Source organism: Cynoglossus semilaevis, chromosome 17 (assembly GCF_000523025.1).
Source record: "Cynoglossus semilaevis isolate Cse_v1.0 chromosome 17, Cse_v1.0, whole genome shotgun sequence".
NCBI lineage: Eukaryota > Metazoa > Chordata > Actinopteri > Pleuronectiformes > Cynoglossidae > Cynoglossus > Cynoglossus semilaevis.
In genome coordinates this window covers 10,471,788-10,491,335 of record NC_024323.1, presented here as the reverse complement: position 1 = coordinate 10,491,335, position 19,548 = coordinate 10,471,788, and the positions used below count along the sequence as shown (strand labels likewise).

General features: G+C 41.9%; 1 protein-coding gene across 3 annotated transcripts in view; it reads right to left on the bottom strand.

Moving 5' to 3' along the window:
* plekhh3 (pleckstrin homology, MyTH4 and FERM domain containing H3) overlaps nucleotides 1-19,548 on the bottom strand; it is a 39,867-nt gene that overhangs the window by 4,772 nt on the left and 15,547 nt on the right. For 2 of the 3 annotated variants that reach the window (XM_025064761.1, XM_025064763.1), the window contains 10 exons: nucleotides 16,435-16,529; nucleotides 11,303-11,485; nucleotides 10,010-10,167; nucleotides 5,565-5,688; nucleotides 4,598-4,895; nucleotides 2,807-3,014; nucleotides 2,505-2,632; nucleotides 1,414-1,534; nucleotides 370-858; nucleotides 56-247 (listed from right to left, as the gene is read on the bottom strand). In XM_025064761.1, the coding sequence (XP_024920529.1) occupies nucleotides 56-247; nucleotides 370-858; nucleotides 1,414-1,534; nucleotides 2,505-2,632; nucleotides 2,807-3,014; nucleotides 4,598-4,895; nucleotides 5,565-5,688; nucleotides 10,010-10,167; nucleotides 11,303-11,485; nucleotides 16,435-16,529 (1,996 nt within the window). Of the gene's footprint in view, nucleotides 1-7; nucleotides 248-369; nucleotides 859-1,413; nucleotides 1,535-2,504; nucleotides 2,633-2,806; nucleotides 3,015-4,597; nucleotides 4,896-5,564; nucleotides 5,689-10,009; nucleotides 10,168-11,302; nucleotides 11,486-16,434; nucleotides 16,530-19,548 lie in introns of all 3 variants that reach the window. The other variant, XM_025064762.1, reaches the window with a different exon arrangement.

Below are 19,548 nucleotides of genomic sequence, written 5' to 3'. Positions count from 1 at the left end.
GATCCCGCTGCCCTTCAGCGGGAGCATGTATCGGCTAACTCTGGATGTGGTTTACCTTGGAGGTTTCGAACAGCAGATCTCGATCCCCAGCCGTGATCTTGAAAGTGTTGCCGTCAGATACGCCGTAAGAGCAGATCTGGCCGTAAGGTAACGACTCCAGGGCCTCTGCTTCTCCCTGTCGATACAGAGACACGGACGTAGCTGCTACACCCAGCCACAGCTTCTGGGAAAAACTCCCCGTCGAACTCTGCAGGGAGGAAGCAGAGCAGATGTCAAAACAGTTAATGCTTAATTTCCTCTAAGAGGCCAAGTGCTGCTCTAGCTCCGCGCGCTCCAATGAAACTAAAAGCATGACCTCACGATACTCACAATATAAAAATCCACTTCATAAAGAGTGCAACCAAAGCCGGACCACTGCCTCGCGATCGCCAGATAGGCGGCCATACTGTCTCTGCGGCTGTAGCCTGCCAGACCTTTCCAACGCTCCAAGATGGCTCCCATGACCGCTGCCGCCTCCTCCTTCAGTCGGCTCCGCAGGCAGATGTCCTGCTCCACTTTTCGCTTATTCACTGCTGTAGTGGTGTGGCTCCACAGCGCCCCCGTGAGGAGGCCTTTGGGAAAACGCTGCGAAGTCGGGCAACACTGAGCCGCCACCAGGCAGGGAGGCAACGCTTGTGGGCCGGACAGAGACATGAGGACACGGGCTTCAAGCATGTCCCCCGGGAACAGCTCGTCCAGAGGCGGGCAGGGCGCGTGGGTGCTGAAGTCACCCATGGTAATCTGGAGCCGGAGGGCAGCTAAGGTCTGAAGGTCTTCTTCACAGGCTGGAAGGTGTCCACGCACCACCATCTCATGGCACTGCAGAAGGAGAAGAGAAGATAAATGAAAATCATCTTAGTAACAGTGTGCTTCCACTGCAGCGAGTACTTCCAGGAATGACCTCGTGTTCTACCCATGTGTGAATTGCGTTTCTAGCCTATCCTCAGTGCTGCAAATATGCTGGTACTATTCAATCCAATGGTAACTTATGCAAGGTTTTGTTAAGGGACAAGAAGCACGGACAACCAGTTACCGGCAACTTGGAACGATGAATGACAATGTTGGGAACTCGGTGACCTAAGTAACCTTGATAAAAACACATTGTTCCTGGTGTTATAAATATGTACCTCAGTCCTCAGTCTATCCATTAAATCTCTACATGACGCAAAATGATCCAACGAAGCTGCTGCTGTCCCTAGAGCCAATCACACGCTGCTGTTTTATTGTAATCACAAAGCATAACACATTTCTGACTATTTCAGACTTGAAGTCATAATTATCTTGTGTAATGAGAAGGATTAATCGCCACAGGATGATAAATGAGAGTCCCAGTGTAACTGAGACCTTCGACAAAGTCATGTTCTGCTTCATTACCTGCTCAAAGAGGAAAAGATACTCAATGCTGTCCACTGATATGCTGTCAGCATCCAGGAGACAGTAGAGCTTGAAACACAGTTTCCACTGGGATTTAGATTCTGTTTCTTTGGTGGAGAAGCTGCACAAAAGGAGAAATAAATATAGTTGGAGTTAGATACTGTATATTTATAGCAAACAGCAAGTAAGAAGAAAAATGATTTTTTTTTTGCTCAATTAAATTTGAATCCCTCATTTCAAGGCTAACTGTCTGTTTTAGCGAAATTTAGCTAAAACTGTACCATCATTTTACCTGTATATATTGATTTCAAACCATCTCTAAAAATCTTTGTGACTTCTATTCATCATCATGGTTACATTTTTAGCTATTTTTAAGCCAATTTCAGTTTTCATTTTAGCCATTTTTGAGCAAACTTTTAGCTAATACTTGCTATATTATTGACTAACTACAGCGATTTCTACCTGACTACCAAATATCTTTTCACAAGATGTCATGATCTTTTAAAAATGTATCTTTTTTATATGTTTCTATGCTACTGCACTCAAAATGCAAGATCAGGGTCAAAGAGCTACAACAAGAACACAAATTCAGAGAGGATGTTAATATTTTACAGAAGTCTGTCTCTGCCGCTAACAACCTCACTTACATACAATGCTGTTTTTGAGGCGGTTTGCTGAGTTTCCTGTTTACCTTGTCACTCTGAGTACACATGCCTGTTAAAATAAAACACATCTGATCCTTTATCTCCTTTCGTACTGAACTTTGCATTGTACAACAAATTACATCAGCGTCACCTTGGCGCACCTGGCTAAGCTAGAACATGATACCACACAAGGTCAGCCAGGACAGTGGATAACATTCACCAAGGGAGGGTGACCGCTCCGGGTAAATACGCAGTCAATCTGTGACTAATGACTCACTGGTTCAGTGGAGAGAATTTTATTATAATCCTGTGTGCTGGCCTGTGAGCTCAGCATTGGGACAAATTGTGTTAAGTTTTTTCTGAAATATTTGCCCACGTACCCACAGATGCACGCTACTACATATATGGAACTTTTTAGACAACACGTATTTAAAAACACAGTCTAACCTGGTAAGAACGTCTGCAATCAAGGCACTGCCTGCCACTGGCTGTTCCCACAATGCATTGTGTTCAAACAGTGCAAAAGTGTTTTTGCTTTCTAGCAGGCCGAGCTTCTCCTGTATCCGTCGTATCACCTGATGATATAGAGCAAACAGACAGGTCAACGTGAGAGTTAGAAACGTGGTGTCTGGTATTATCGTTATTTGGCGCCGGAGAACGCAGTGCAAAGAGAGAGAATCCACACGAGACTGAAAAAGAGTGGGAAAAGCAGAGCCACAACAGTGGAATACTTTGTAATGATTGCAAACCTCATTGGCCGTTGTGTGTGAGCTGATGTAGAGCTGGCAGGATCCAGGGCCTGGATAGTGTACAGTGCACAGCATCTCCTCTCTGCTCATCAGCATTTGGATCTCCTCCCAGGATGGCACACACTCCCGACACTTGGTCTTCTCCAGAGCCTCACTGATGAATGATGCATAGTTATCCATTTCAGACTCTGGACTTTGGCTCTGAATCCTGCATGAAAGGAGAAATGACAGCTGTAATTTTCCCTGCCAGAAAAATAAATATATTCAAAGCTTGAACGGGAAATGCTCATAACGTTAACAGTGAGTCAAAGTCTGTGAAGTGTTGTGCTAAGATCGTGGACTAGTTTCAAAGAGATGACTCACGCGTCACCTTTTTGAATCCACCGTGTTCTTTATTTTCTTTGGGTCGGCAACTCTACAGAGTCATCGAGGCATGGAATGACAAATGTTCTCACCTCGGCAATTAGGGACTTTAAAGGCCCAACATCCCAAAATCCATAAAAAAAGAAAATGGCTAAGAAAACATGTTTGACTTTGGGTTCAGCATTATTTGGGAAAAGAGCGTTTCCGCTCCCATGAACCAAAGTGATCTGCCACTTCCTCTCAGCGGAGCATCCAGGAGCGGTGGCTCAGCACATGTGTGTGCCATGTGTATGAAAGACAGAACACAAAAACAACCGACGACAAACTCCACCTGGAGCTTTGAAGCTCGCACACAAACAGTGAGGAAAGTGCAAAATTTAAACTACGGGGAGCCACAAGCTCAGCCTGTGTAAACACCACGGGACAAATAGGAAGGAAACAATTACACCCTGAAGTTCTTCCCAAAACATACCTCAGTGAAAACGGAGAGAAAAAAAAACAACCTCAAATATTATGTCACACTGTTCTCTATCTATTTGTATTTTACAAAAAAGCTACAAAATAGCTTTAAAAAGCTTTAACTTAGCCAAAAGATGACAAAATATTTGCACAAGAAATAAGAATCGGATAAACAAACAACACGTTGCCATCAATATAGAAAAAAAAAGCTAAGATTAGTCAAATTAGCTTAATGTTAGCCAAGCAAAGATACATTGTTGTTATTCAAGAATATAGTACAAGTCAAAAATCCTAAAGTGAACCAAAACAAATGCTAACCGCCATATGTTTAAAAGGTTTGCTACGTGCTACAACAGTTCAAGGTTAGCTAAGGTTAGCAAAATGCTGAAAAATCACTGAAAGTGAATCATTTGGTTGTTAGACAGTGCTTAGGAAATATCCTATACTTTATGACACGGTGGCAAAAGAGCACACAACCCTGATTAAAGAATTTCTTTTTAAAAAGTGTAAGAAACTGACAACCACGGTTAGGTCTACTTCAGTCTTCCAGCATGAATTTATTTGCTGTACTGTTTTCAGTGTGTCCGCCACGAGTCATGTTGGACAAAAACCAAGAAAAATTCCACATTTTCCATTCGCAATTAGAGGTCGGATGTGAGTGCTTTCTTGAGTCAACAGGATTTGTTTAGGCTGTATCCGACGTGACTAAATCCAACTTATAAACGGTATATTGACATTACATTGCACAAACTAAAAATACAGGCTTAATATGAGAAGGTCAGACAAATGAGTGTATTTGAATTCCAAGTTTCCAAAATACAAGGCAATAAGGGTAAAATATTCCAACTCTGAGGTATTTTGAGTACAATTATTCAAACAAACAAAAATCCTAATCAGTCCTTCCCTCATCATTCTTAGTAAACTGCAGTTCCCAGCTGTACTTTTAAGCACCAATCAGGGGTTTCTCACCTCTTGAGGTGAAATCGCAGGTACTTGAGGACGGTGGGCCCAGGCAGGAAGGTGCAGCTCATGCAGGTGAGTAGCTGCCAGTATCGGAGGTGTGCGGCAGTGTACGGGGCGGGCGTGTAGCTGGTTTGCTTCACCAGCTGGCAGTAGATCTCGTCGCGCAGTGGCCGCAGAACCAGGCAGGTCTGCAGCACGCCCTGGATGATGGGAATGGGCTCCTGCGCCGACTCCAGCTGCTGCAGGCAGTTGAAGAGCTTCACAGCTTCCTCACGTACAGAGCCGTAGCCTTTCCCACTGTGGTCTGGAGACAGACAGAAGAGAAGCTCAGACCTTTTATAGTGTTTTATCCTATTTCCAATTGGCAGAGAATTTTTGGATTTTGATCTTTGACCTGAGGATTTGCTGGATGATACCGTCATGTTGTATGACAATAACCGAAATAACCAAAAAGCAAAGACAACTTCCTCAAGTGACAGTATTTAAATGTGTTTAATGCATTTAATGAGTTGATAATTAATATATAACTGATAGTAATTTAAATTTTGTTTACTGATTGACCTACACTGTGATGAGCCTAATTTCTCTCACTAATTCAAACTGCAGCTCCAATCCAACCCCTTCTGGGCTGTTTACCCGATTTGATAATGTCAATGTAAGCTGATAGCTACATTTATTAGTTTCATAATTCGTAGCTGTTATAAGACTGTGCTGTAATATACTGGTTGACAGCCTTACCTCATAAGTTAGCACCTTAGAGCTAGAACTCTTAGAATTCAGCATTTTTTTCTGTTTGTTTTTATTGTTAAACTATATATAATTATTTTATTGTTGCTCTGATGGGAGAGACCAACAGTCACCTAACGTCGGAAACAGTAGTATACCCGGCCAATCAGAATACTTCTAAGGCTGTCAAAACAGTTTTGTTTATCAACTGATCTCTTAATGCAGAACACACATGGTAACTCCTTACATGTGTGCTCCAGGCTGCCGTAGGGGAAAGGAAGCAGAGGAGCATAGAGGGGCCCGTGGGTGTACTTCAGGATGGGGTTGTGCTGGTAGATGTGCTCCACCACCTCAGGGTTGAACTTGTTCTCCTGTAGGTACACAAAGAGAGAAATTGTGATGAGACCATCATTGGACACAGTACAGAACAAAGTTGCTTTGAGTCTCCCATGTGCCCGGAGCTGACCCACAGCCCAGTCAGCGGGTGCGTGATTTAGTGCGGTTCATCTATCAGGGGTGAACGGGGGCGATTGAAGCAGGGTCACGATCCAGAGAGACGGCAGCTTTCAAAGCATCAGGAAGGTCAAGTGATGACCCGGCAGAACCGAAGCAGCGCGACTGACACGTTATATTTTATCCTCCGGTGTCAATGAGTTTAGCGTGTGTGTGTGTGTGTGTGTGTGTGTTTGTGTCTCTCAGTGTCCATGTGTGGATGGATGCCTTTCAGTTGTACAGATAGCTTCCAGACTGCTGCCCTCCAGCACCTGTTGCTCATTAGTAATGTTGCCACCGCTCTGCTCCCATTTGCCCTGACACCCACCACTGCCCCCACTGTTAGTGGGGCAAAGTTAACACATTCTACTGGAGTGTTTGGTGGATACTGGTGACAGACCAGTCTGTTTGAACTGTGGGAATGACATATTTGGGAGCAACACCTGGAAGGATACAGCACTGAACCTGAGATTGCATTTAAGTGTACATGGTAAGACCACCTTCCAGATGGTTTGTCATTGGTCCTTGAGACTAATGTCGTTTGACATTTAGCAAACTAAGCGTATTTTCTTTCTCGCCAAATGCTGCAGGAGAAGATTAACAGGAAGTGAAGCTATGGACAGCAGCTGTCTCACATGGCTTAACACAAACGGAAAGATCAGGCTCTGTACAGGAGTATAATGTATTCAGTTGAGGAGCATTGCAAAAAAAAAAAGACTGTGAATCGTTCAGTTTCATTTTTTAAGCTCATCCAGCTACATAGCTGTAGTATCACAACTATCCAGCAGTGTGATGCAAAAACAGCTCCAATGTACACAAAATTACAAAATAAAGTTTGTCCCTTTTCTCCAATCAGTTATTTTCCAAACTTACTTTTTACCATTTTAAAAGTCCATTGAAAATCAATTATTATTTTTTTATTATTTTTTTAGGAGATACACTATCAACCAAAACCATATTTACCAGCGATGGTGGGCAGTTTTACTTTGATCCCCTGGAAAACAGGAAGGACTCCACCTCCGTTTCCTCTCCATTTCACGTTAACAGCCAAAGCCAAAGATTTCACACGACTGCAGAGTATGATAAAAACCATGTTTTTTCTTTCATTTTCAGATGGCATGTTAAGATCTCATGCTTCTGTGGTAATGCAAGATGATTTCACCAAAGTTGGCTAATTTAGCACCTGCCCGTGCAAAAAATAAATTAGCACGTCATGGTAACTAACAACTGACCACTTTGCAGAACCAACAATGAGAGCTGCACTTAAACAAAAAGCGTCAATGACTCCAAGTCTAACTTGACTTAACAGAGCTTGACTATTCTTTAATTTTTTTTTACACTATTATATTTTCAAAAATCTATCATATTAAGTGCATATTATTTAAAAGTCTCAAGTACAAAAAAAATTGGTTTTTGGTCTTGCCTTAGAGTAAAAATGGCAGTTAATCAGATTAAGTCACTGCAACGTCCTTAGCTCCTGAGGAAGAGTCTTCCTCTACCTCTAAAAGGACATTATATTTAATAAATAACTTGTGGTTAGATGAGGGACAACATAATTTGCTATATGTGTGATGTAAAACTACATTTCAGGAAGCCCGGTTTAACAAGTTAACTTCCTTCTCTGCAACACACCGCTCAGAATTTCACACTTGTTTCACACTTTGTGAGTGACATCTTTAGCCACAAGAGCAAATTTCTGCAGTATTAGTTACCATGATGGCTATTCTTTAGGAAAAGGGATTTTGAGCACATTACATCTATAAGCTTTCGAGTGATTTCTCTGGGCTAATCTGTTCTTCACTGCTTTCGTCTGTGTTTCCCACTTTCACACATGGCCTCTGGCGGTGGGTTCAAGGCCAACTCTCCCCTGTGTGTGTGTGTGTGTGTGGCTGGGACACAAATCTGTGCTTTAAAGAAAAACTTGCAGTTCTGTTCACACAAAGACTCCTCTGTTCTTTTCCCTTTTTAGTTTCTGCAACAGCCGTCCTAATCTCACACCCCAGAGGGACAATACCGCTCCTATTAGATAGTGTCAGTGTCCAAAGGTGAGAACACTGCGCAACTGACTAGAAGGGAATGCGAAAGACTGAAAATGATGGGACGAAATATGCTAGAACACTTTGAACTACAATGTGAAAATATGTCACAAGTCTGATGAAAAGGTTTAGTTTCCATGTAAACTTGTCACCTAGACAACATTAGTGACAATCAAATTTATAAAAAAAACAAAAACAAACCCAAATACTACAATGGAAAGTCAACTTTCTCCTCCACAGTTGAACTCCACAGGTTCGGACTGAGAAGCAGCAGTTAGCGGTAGCAGTAACAACACTCCATAAAACTGTAATTTGGAGTAAGTTGTTGACTTTTTCTAAAAACAAAAATATGTTAGCAGCAATTAATAATTAACCACAGCCTGAGCAGAGAAGACCAACATCTGTTGTTGACTTGTTTCCCTTTGCAAGCTAACTTACTAAAAAAAGAAAAGCTAACTTGCTAACATCAACAAGAAAAATCCCAATACGGGTTACTATTGGATGTAAGCTAATAAAAGAGTAATATCATAACCTATTGGAACTTTTGTAATGTTTTGAGTGTCATATAAAAGCTCACTCCAGTTGTAGCCTGACCTAAAGGCACATTTAAACCTATAATACCTCTTTTAGCACATCATACTGGCAGCGGACATTAGCCATTTCTTCACCATTACTGACACCCACCGGGAGATTATGTAGACTGGAGGCGCTTATCTGACCAAGGCCTTCCTCCACTCCTTTTGCCAAAACTGCCCCTGTCTTTACCCCAGGGGCCGACTGTTGCATGATGAGTCATTTGTCTGCTCAAATGGATTCCAGCACGCTGTGTTCTCTAGCAACTTCTGCTCTAAAAATATGGTCGACGTTTATAAACAAACTGTCTCCACGTGAGAAGGTAAAGGAAGAAGCGTCCCTTTTTAAAACTCCACAGGGTTTCTCTTCACAAGACCATTTCGCATTCTCTTCTAATTTTAACCTTCGACAAGTAGGTTGTCTTTCCGAGCTTCTGTTTGTGTTGGTGTGTCTGTACGCAGTGAAATTAAGATTTAAGACTTTATTTTTAAGAGATGCAGGGGAAAATCTACGGAATCGTTTATCAGAATTTGATTGCCCGGCCATAAAAAAGAAAATTCAGATTTTATCCTTTAGCCAATAAACTATTCATAATTCCAAGAAACAGTCATGCGGAGAGGGTGGGGTACATCCTGGAAAATTTGCCAGTCCATCACAAGGTCACATGGAGACAAAGAATCATTCACACTCACATTCTTACATACAGTCCATTTAGAATATCTAATTATCCTTAACCCCAATGTGTATGTTTCTGGGCTGTGGAAGGAAACCACCAAAGTATAGAGAGCAAACCCACACAGACACAGGGAGGACATGTAACCTTCATACAGAAAGACCATTGGTGGCCTTCTACCTACTAGGCAAGAGTGCTAATCATTGCACACTCCATCCTTAGTCTATAAGACAGGGCTGTCAAAGTCACTCTCACCCAGGGCCACATCAGCATTATGGTTCCCCTTGTGGGGCCGTTTGTAAATGGAAGACTGTATAGATCAGGGGTCCCAAACCAACCCCTGGTCCATGGACCAGTACCTGTCCATAATAAATTTAAATCATTTTAAATGTATTATTTCAATGTTCAGCACCTTGGTGCTGGCCTGTAGAAACGGGTGGTACTGGCTACTCCATAACAGACTTATTTAAGATTGGTGACCATTGGTATAGATGTAACTACTCCATAACAGACTTATTTATATTATACAGATTTATTACAAAAACATTTAATTTCTTAGGTTAAGAAACTCTGCTGCATGGACTTTACTAAATTCTTTTTAGGCTCCCGCGGGCCACAAAAAACGGGCCTTGGGTTTGACACGTATGCTATAAGGCATGTATTTAAGAAATTGTCATAACCAACTAACGTACTCCAAATACATTAAATGACAAACTACGATACTGTGATGGATACTTATGTCCATCACAGGGCAAAAGGAAGAGAGAAATCCTCTTGTTGGCCTGTTCTTTGGCCTAAATTTAGATTTTCACCACAGTGGAAAACCAGGCAGCCGCTGCAAGCACAAACTGTTCACTTCATTAGGAATGGTTCCAGGTAGCACGTAGTAAAAACGCAGCTCATTTTTATACGGCTTACCTCGATGTCTCGAATGAGGAGCTGCGTTGGAGTTTCCACTGGAGCTTTGGTATCAATTATTTTCTGGATGGCACAGGCCCAGTGCACAGCCTCGTTGAAGTGCTTGGTGTAGAGCCTGTTGCAGTGCTTCCGTCCGTACACCGTGACGCTCCAGTATCCTGAAGAAGAAGAACCATACAAACAAAGTGGCCATTTACCTGGTTGACTGGTTCATAAGGTACACACCACTTAATGTAATTGAGATAAATAGCGCAGGGTTTGTCTAGGGAGACTCCTTCCTCTGGACTTCTCATGGATTCACAAGGTTTTTAAGGTCATGTCTGTGAAGATTCTCGTTCATCCAGCTCAACTGAGGAACTTCATCAGTTTCTCTTTGGATATTTAAGGTCATGTTCAGAGGAAGGTCAGACCACAGCAAAACAAAACAAGTCAAACAAGTCACAGTGAAGGTGAGACAAACCTTTACCTTTTGTCTGTCTCCTTGTAGACACACTGCAATAAACATGAGTAAGCCCATGCAGAGGAAGTATTACACACACACTGCGTGCACCTTCCAGCCCTTGGCTGTTATCCAGGCTTCCTGCTACGTGACTTAGCGCCACATCCTTCTTTGTTGTGGTTTTTCCTCAAACACAAACAAAAACTGACACTAAAACTTATGGAGGTACTGCCACGGCCAATTTTGAAGTTTGCTGCCATTGTTGTTGAAGGTCAGTGATGCCACAGATGAGGTGGCTGATGGGGAAGTGGTCAAAGGGGGACAATAGTTTTGTTACTAGTGAAACGACAAGTGGAGCTGGTTAAGGATCCAGTATTGAAATTATTAAATATTCTCATGGCTTGAAAAGTCTGTCAGTTGATAGATTTGGGAAGTCAGGAAGAACCTAACAATCCCATTTGTCCAAGGGTTTTTGAGTGTCATTCCTGAGTCTCCTCTCATTCAGTGAAAACTCAAAGTTTTTTCCGTTTTGGTGCTTTCTGTTTTTATTCAATTGAAGGGGGGATGTCCACAACTGATTCTTTAAATATGAGATTTTAGGAGCTACTTTGAACTATGTTTTGGATCGAATCCTCCGGGGTTTCCCAAACTTAGTCAGAATGACTGGTCTAACTGGAAGGGAAGTGGGACCACAGTACGTCAAACAAAATCCCCCGAATAACATCTTTGGAAACTTTTAAAATAGAATTTAAAGAAGTGTGCCATATATCGGAGGAACGATAAATTACAGTATGCTTCAAATCTGCGTTTCATTTATTTTTAGACACACACATGTATACATATATATTGCTCACCTGTTTCTTTGTACATCTGCTTGTCTGGCCAGATGACTGAGCAGAGGTTGGTGAGGACCAGTGTTCCCAGTCTGCGAGCTCCTTTCTCCGGTCCACTGTAGTAGTCCAGTGAGTCCTGGGTGAGCACGAACCAGTACCGACGCTGCTTAATCCAGTTTCCACGCACCACACGCAACAGCCAGCCTTAAAATGGGATACACATGCACAAAGACATATTGGTTTGGGTACTCTTACAGAAACACAGACCTGCATTAGAATCCTATATTTAGTTACTAAAAAAAATACTATTTAATGATTGTTTTTGGCCTTCCACTTCCTGTTTTCTAACATTTACTTGACGTTAATGTACCCTAAGAAGACATTATGAGTTGTATAACTATCCGAAAAGAAGAAAAGTTGAAAAAATGATTTGTTTAAAGATTCTTTCGAAAGAATAGCGGACTCCACAAACACATGCTGGACAATGGTACACCTCAGAAACTTTTTCCCACAGTGTGTGCAAATAACAATGTGTGAACTGACCGCATATTAGAGCAACGGTAAGCAGACAGAGGGCGCAAATGAGCCCTACAGTCCACGCAGTAAAACTATAATTCTGATTAATCTTCCGAAATTAACGCATTCATTTTCACAGCCTTGTTTTTAAATTAGCTGCAGTGCATTCAATCCTACAGATAAGAACACAGATTCCTATGATGACAAATACCATGACACCGGCAAATACTGTTTTGTGACAAAACTGCCAATTTCCATCGTGCTCTTTAACGTACCCGCTACACTCAGTACTATTTAACTGTGACTGCGATAGTCACACCCAGAAACAACCCCAAAAAAACTCAGAGTTGGTTTTCATTCATAACAAAAGCTTTCCCATGAAAGTATAACCTCTTTGCCATCAGTCAAGTCAACATACCAGTTAACACATGAAACGAGGACAAAAGTATAGAAATTTATGGCACGTATTTTCCCCCTGCATGGAGAATATTTTGGAGCGGTCGTCAATCACGCTGATACTCCTGTGCCACTCCTTTCATTTAGCAAACAGACAAAGCCTCAAGTGCACAATGACTACACACCAAGACAGTAATTTCCCCTCAAAGGTCTTGATGGTAGGTGGGCTCGTCGCGGAGCTGCTAAAACCAGCGCTGCCACACCATGTCTTCACTGAGAATAAATCCCCAGGCGTGTAATTATCCATAAAGTTTCTAGCAGACTGTATGTGAGTGCCTTGTTGGGGTAAATAGTAGTGGATAAAAATACAGCCGCTTAATGGCCTAGGCTTTAAAAGCTGCATGCAGCCCAGCGTAATTACAACGTTAGAGGTTGACAGAGTGAGAAAAGGAAGGAGGGAGAAAGCAAAGGAGAGGTAACTGCTGGAAGAGTGTGACAGTTGGAAACAAAGAGAGAGCCAAGCAGTCATGTCTTCAGCCAGCACTTCAGGCATCGCCCGCTCGTCCTGCCAGACGTGGCTCCATGTGCAAGACTGTACTGTGTTCCCAAAGTCCTAAAGGTCTGGAAAGAGCGAAAATGTACTGTGTTCCTAGGCTGCCGCTGCTGCTGCTGCCTCGAGCTAAGTGTGCAAATTGTTCCTAATAAATATTTAATCTGGTAGAGGATAAATAAAGTGCTTTGGCACTTGCGGCCCAAAGGAAGTTTTGGAGCACGGTGTAGTCCAGGTAGGAGTTCTCAAGAGATCTGGATGGCAGTTGGAGAGAGGAGCTGCAGGTTCTACTACAAAAGGCTGACGTGTTCACGCTCTGGCCTGGGGGCCAAACATGGCACACTGTGGGGTTTTATATGGCACAGATGTCTTTCCTAAAATCAATTTTTAATGACTCCCCAAAAGGGCAGAGACTTTTTAAGGTCTTTTTTTTTGCCTGTGTAAATGTTGGATTATTTCTGTAATTACATTTTACTATCTTTTTGTAAATTCTACTTTTCCTCCTTCTTTTTCCATTCTCTCAATTTATTTGGCTTTTTTTATTTTATTTTTTTTCTGTTGTATTTACGTCTACCTTTAACTATGGTATTTCACAGTTTTCAATGGCTTATTTTTATTTATGTCACTATCGTATTCTGCCTCATTTATCTCAGTTAACTCTGGCTTTGTGTTAATTTTTCTTTAGTCCCTTTAGTCCGGGGACCAGTGCATGTCTATAGGTCATTTGGTACTGGGCCGCGGTGGGACAAAGTGAAAAAAAGTACCTCAGTTTTATTATTTTACTTCATTCCAAAAAAATCCAGTCATATCCCTTTACTTTTTTCATTCAAAGATAATCTGTCAATGTTTCAAAACAACAGGTCATTTAGACTGTGATGCTAAAAGAATAAAGTCTAAAATATGTTTTATTTTGATGTAATGAACCTTCAATGATGGCGTGATATTATCGGTCCTTGGTACAAAAAATAAGCTTCTCTTTGTTTTGTTTATTTCTTCCTGTCCATCCTCTTCTTTTTGTTGTTTCAGCCTTTTCTGTCTTATTGTCAAATGTGTTTAAAGCACTTTGGATAAATAACTGTTGCTTTAAATGCACTTTGTAAATCAATTTAAATCAATGTTTTATACCTATGCCTCCAAGGAGGCTTTCAAGGTAAAGTACTAGGCTCTCCCTGCCCTCCAGCCCCTAACAGCTATTCCAAAATAAAAATAAAACAGGAGAGAGACGGATAGAGAAAGGAATGACAGCTCAGCCTCTTGGAACGTTTCCTGTTTAAGAATGTTTCTATAAGATATAAGTGCCAGGTTTGAACTAACCATAAACCCACCCAAAATAGGCCAAATATAAAAAAACACTGGGAGGTACTTTATGCCACATCAATGTGGGCACAGCATCAAATCCCACTGTGAAAGGGATAAATAAAAACCATGAGGTAAGGCATGCTAAGTGTGCTGACAGACTGGATCTGGGACAGAGGAGACAGACTTGATGATTTGGTAAGAGACACGACTAAAAGAGTGTCTGCCACCCTGACGCCTCTCTGCCTCTCTCTCTCTCTCTCTCTCTCTTTCTGTGTCCTACAGATGCTAATCTATTCTGGATATTTAAACAGGACAGGACAAGATGTAGAGGAGGGAGCAGCAGGACCCCCTGTATATCCCTACCATCTGGATCACATCTCCCTGGCTGCCAAATGTCTCCCCCGGGGGCCTATGGTTCGCCCTTAATTTGTTTCATTTGTGACCCGTGACCCCTAACTTAGCCCCGCCCCCTTCTCGACAAAGATTAAGAACTTTTTTTTTTCTACGTTTTTTTTTTTAGCAAAGCTCCTGTGGTTCATTGAGTGTGAAAAAAATTATACAAAATTAAATAAAATTAAAAAAAAAAACTAAGACAAACAACTGCTGACAGAGTACAGCCAAGTGAATGAGTTCTAGTTAATTGGAGCGTGAGAAGTTGGGTGGTGTACGAGGAGCGTGCCCATGCTATCAATAAGTCAAGAAGAGCCTTGTCACCCAATGTTCATGCTCTATTTAGGATACCTTAGCTACATTCGTGTAGCTAAAGCATGTAACCTCATGGTGAAAACCAATAATAAAAAAAAAAAATAAAGAAATATGTTGAGCAGGTGGGAAGGCTTCAAATGAAGGATTTTCCCAAAACATAATAATATCAAGCAAAAATAACAGGAACATGAAGACTGTCTAATTAATGTGATTGATTCGAAAACTAAAAGACTAAGGAATGGCTTAAAGCAGAGTTCACAGACTCCTGGCCTACAGGACACATCTGGACTACATCCATTAATCTTCTCTGGAGTCTTCCTCCTTTCCTAAAGCCTGGCAGTTACATCCTCTGTCCAGCAGAGCCGGTTTTTTTGTTTGGCAATTTTTCCCCCCATCATTAAAATCTAAAGGATTTAACATAAACTTTTGAAATGTTCTCCATGACAATTTATCAAACTGCACATTACCTAACCCTGTGTATCTGGTTGGCGGTTCAGTAGTTTCTACATGGTTTGGTCATCACTTAGATAGGTTCATAGTCTGATATGTTAGCTATAATATGAAATTACTTAGACGACAACATGAATGTAATTGAAGAAAAAAATTGGACCTAATGGAAATTTGGACCATTAGGTGAAATACTAGAGACACGGTGCACTCTTCGAAAGTCATAAATTGACAACACGCAATCAATAAACATATGAAAGTAGCTGTTCTTGGTTTCGGAGGGAAAACAACTTGGTTGCTTCTCCTAGAGACAGGACACTGAGGAAACAGCAGTGAAGGCCAGTTGGGCAGAAGACACATGGCAAACGCAGTCCAAATTCATGCAGCTCCAAACAGCATGTAACTCATCCAGCTGCCGGGATTTTACTGCTCCCCTTCAGTAGCAGGGCGAGAGGATAACGGCCAAAAAAACAGGAGAAAATCAAAGAAATATCCTATGAGATCACTCCTCAAAAGCACCAGACACTGAGGACGGGTGCTGCTGTTGCCAGGAGCTGTCCTCACATGAACACACGGAGTGGCGGGAAAGTGGGAGCAGCTGTGGGCCACATGTGGTCAGAGCGAGGTTGGCTACAGGGCGAGAGCACAGCATGGAGCTGCGGCAGTAGCTATTAGAGGACAGCTACGGACTTAATGAACGACCAGCAGCAGCCAGGAGATTAGCCGAGCATCCTTGTTCATTAGGGATGTCCAATATTGACTCTTTGCCGATATCCAATATGCCGATATTATCCTAACACTTCAGTTTATGTTCCGACGTTAACCAATATGGGCCTGCTTATATTAATTTATGTATCTGTACTAACCACTGTATGAGTATAAGATTAAATAAATGAGCTGCAATGCTGCCACCTAGTGACTTTCACTGTAATATTCAGCCATTTATCCCCTAAATAAATATAACAATATAACACAGCTGGAATAAAAAATGCATTTAAAAACTCATTAACAACTTGAAATAACATTAACAGAACGGACCACCTATGAAGAGTTTGCTGGACATTTCCCACTCAGATATTAGATAAACAATAATCTAAAGCTTTTGATTCATTTATCTTTTCAGCCACTGTGCTGTCATCATCAGGCGATGACAGCGGGTGTTAGCATTCAACCTAAGGCTAAACTGTGTAGGGTGGATAAGGGTGGATTTTATTGTGTTTCTTCAGTGAATAGGACTCACCTTTGACCAGAACCTCGGACTCCTCCTCCAGGCCCATTTTATTCTTCTCAATGATCAGGCTTTTCATTTCTTCCGACACCTCTGACACGGTGTGCCTGTGTGGAAGAGCAAAGTGAGAATGAAAGCTTTGCTTCCCTCTCCCCTCCCCACCCCCCAAAGTCTTACCCTGTTTACACAACAACCCCATTGGACGGCAAAAGGAACCGAAGAGATGCAACTGGCTTTTAAAATATCCCACCAACACACTGATCACTAATGCTAACTTGGCTACAGTTGGGGTCGTGCAGCGGGGACAGTGGGGGGTGGAGGAAGAAGTACCACAAATATCTGTCCCTCAATATTCCACTTTCTCTCCATAGCAGCATGGAAGAGCAAAAACACTCTGATGCATTCCACGCCACTGTGGACAGCTCGTCTCTCCTTTATCACTTGGGTCATTGAGCCGACTGAAAATAAACGTGACAGGGCGACGCCAGTCTGATTCGTAGCCAGCCAGCTCCCGTCTGTCAAAGAATGGCAGAGGAGGTCAAGTCCTCGGACAGCTACTACAAAATTTATCTGGGACGTCCGCGAATCAACCAAAAGTGCTGTTTTCTACTTCCAACCTTAATGCGTCCAGATCACATCTGTGGCTACTTGCATCCACAGTGAATCCTCAGCATCTGGCACTGCTGTGAGCACATTCACACACTTTTATCTCACGCCAAGGCCCATTTCCAGTAAACAATTGTTCAAAGGTTTTATCTCTCCTTGTTTGTTTACCTAAATGTACGTTTCATTTCTGCATTTTCTGCTGCAAATTATGTACAAGTGAGAAATCCCCTTCATCCCGTCCTGCTACTTCTGGCACACAGCGCAGGAAATGATCTGAGCTCTGCCTGCCAGGGAAGTCTGGTCTGTGGCCTCTTCTTGCCAGCTGATTTATGTTATTTTTGATCTGATAATTCCTGGAAGGTTCCTTGTCACGGAAGGCAGCGATAATCAATAGGCCTAAAAATAGCCTTATCTGTGATGGCTTATCTTACAAGAGGAGCCGAGGCCTCCGTCTTCCCGAGTGCTCTGAACTGATCCTTGTTTGTACCACGGTCCTATCAGGTACTCCCATGTGACAATGCAGCTACAGCAGTGCCATTATTAAACTGGACTATAGATCTGACTAATGCTAAAATCCAATGCCCCAGGCAGTAATACTGTAACTGAGGAGTCACTTACAGTATAAGAGTATAAAACGCATGCTGTATGTCACTCTTAATCACATCACATATTTCATTTTTTTTACCATGTTGTTAAAGAACTCCTGTGAACCTTATGGCTATGGCTACGGACCAATCAGAGACCGGTAGGAAATAAAACTATTGTTTATTGAATATTATTTCATTGCAGTTATTATGAATAACAGATCACAGTTTTACCGTTGGTTGTAGTAAATGTTCATTAGTGACACAGCCATTCTCTGTTCTAGAACAGACTACTCAAGTGATGTAAAAAAAAAAAAAAAAAGGGTCTGAAATCGAACCCATAACTGTCCCATAAGGGTTGACAGCTCTATTGACTGAACCGCCTTCGCCCTCTGATACTATTTCTAAAGATTGACTGAACCACCTTCGCCCTCTGATACTATTTCTAAAGCAGGATCCCATTTCAGGGGAAATCATTGAAAAAGCATGACAACAGATGACAGTGGACATCCAGAAGGAGCAACATAAAGTCAACCCTTTTACGATGAAGATCCTTGTAGAGGCCCTAACACTAGTCCTTTGACTTATAGACTTCTATTCCATTTTACTGCTACATAACCAACATACAACAACTACAACGTCAATACATGACAGTACCACTGAACGAGAAGTCCAACTGGTCATAGACATGCCCTCTACGAGATCACAGCTCCAGCAAAGATAAGTCCTTTATTGAAGTTCAACCCATCTTAAACCTTCCTGTGACTATACACCCAAAGTGATGCAATCTCTAACAATTGGTTGCGTGAAAGGAAGCAAAACATACCGATGACATGGCAGCGTTGTCAAAATGTAGAATAAAAAACCCACCCCAGAAACCACATGTCTGAGAAGCTAATGTTAAGACACGGCAGCAGGTCAACTCCTGACTGTGTCCTGCAGTGGTGCCTGGGTCCGGATTGACAGAATGCACTTAGAGGCATTAAAATAAATACAGACATATGAGAACGTGTCACATTTAAAGTTGTTAATAACCCTTGTCACATAACGGGTCTTGCGTGCAGACAGGCAGAGTCACTGATGTGAAAAGATGCAGTAGTAATACTTACTGTGCCCCCTAAGTATATTTGAGTCACTTGGATTACTCAAGTATGGATTTATTTTCTAAGAATTGTGCACAGTGGCTGACTAGACCAAGGTCACTGGTTCATGTCCTGTCTGGAACAACTACTTTGGATGGACTAGGAATAGGACTGTCCAGGTTCTAGTTGTTGTATCTCACACAGAGACTACTGGTATTTACCAGTACTTGGGTTTCCCAGTCCATAAAAGTTGCAGAATTGCCTTTACATTGTCCACTGTCCCACTGTACACATGAGCTTTTCAATTGGACCTAAACGTATACCACGTAGGTACGACCCACAGGTTCCATTTGAGCCACATGCAATTTGCCTACATGTAATATGAGGGCAACTTGAACCTAATGAGATTTGTGCATAATATAAATCTGTGCCCACTTTGTACTCAGCTCGTACCAGTAAAACCACAATGGACCCATGTGGACATGATGTCTGAGACATAACTGTATTTAGGGCAAATCAAGCTATATACAATTTCTAAATACAATTATATTAAAATTAAGTTTTTGAAAAATCATCGGAAAATCAACGACAAACACCCAACTGACCAAACCAATCAAAACAATCAGCACAAACACCAATCGTTCAAATTTGGTCAAGGCAACACCACTATTACATAGTTATTAAAACAACTTCAAAGGACAATGTGACGCTGACCTTTGATGTCCAAGACAGTTAATTGATGACATTTCCAGTGTGTAATTGACGATTACATGTAGCGGGAGGAGGTTCTGCAGCATTATGAACGCTGACTGCCATTAAATAAAGAACAAAGTCAGTTTAAAACACATGAACTG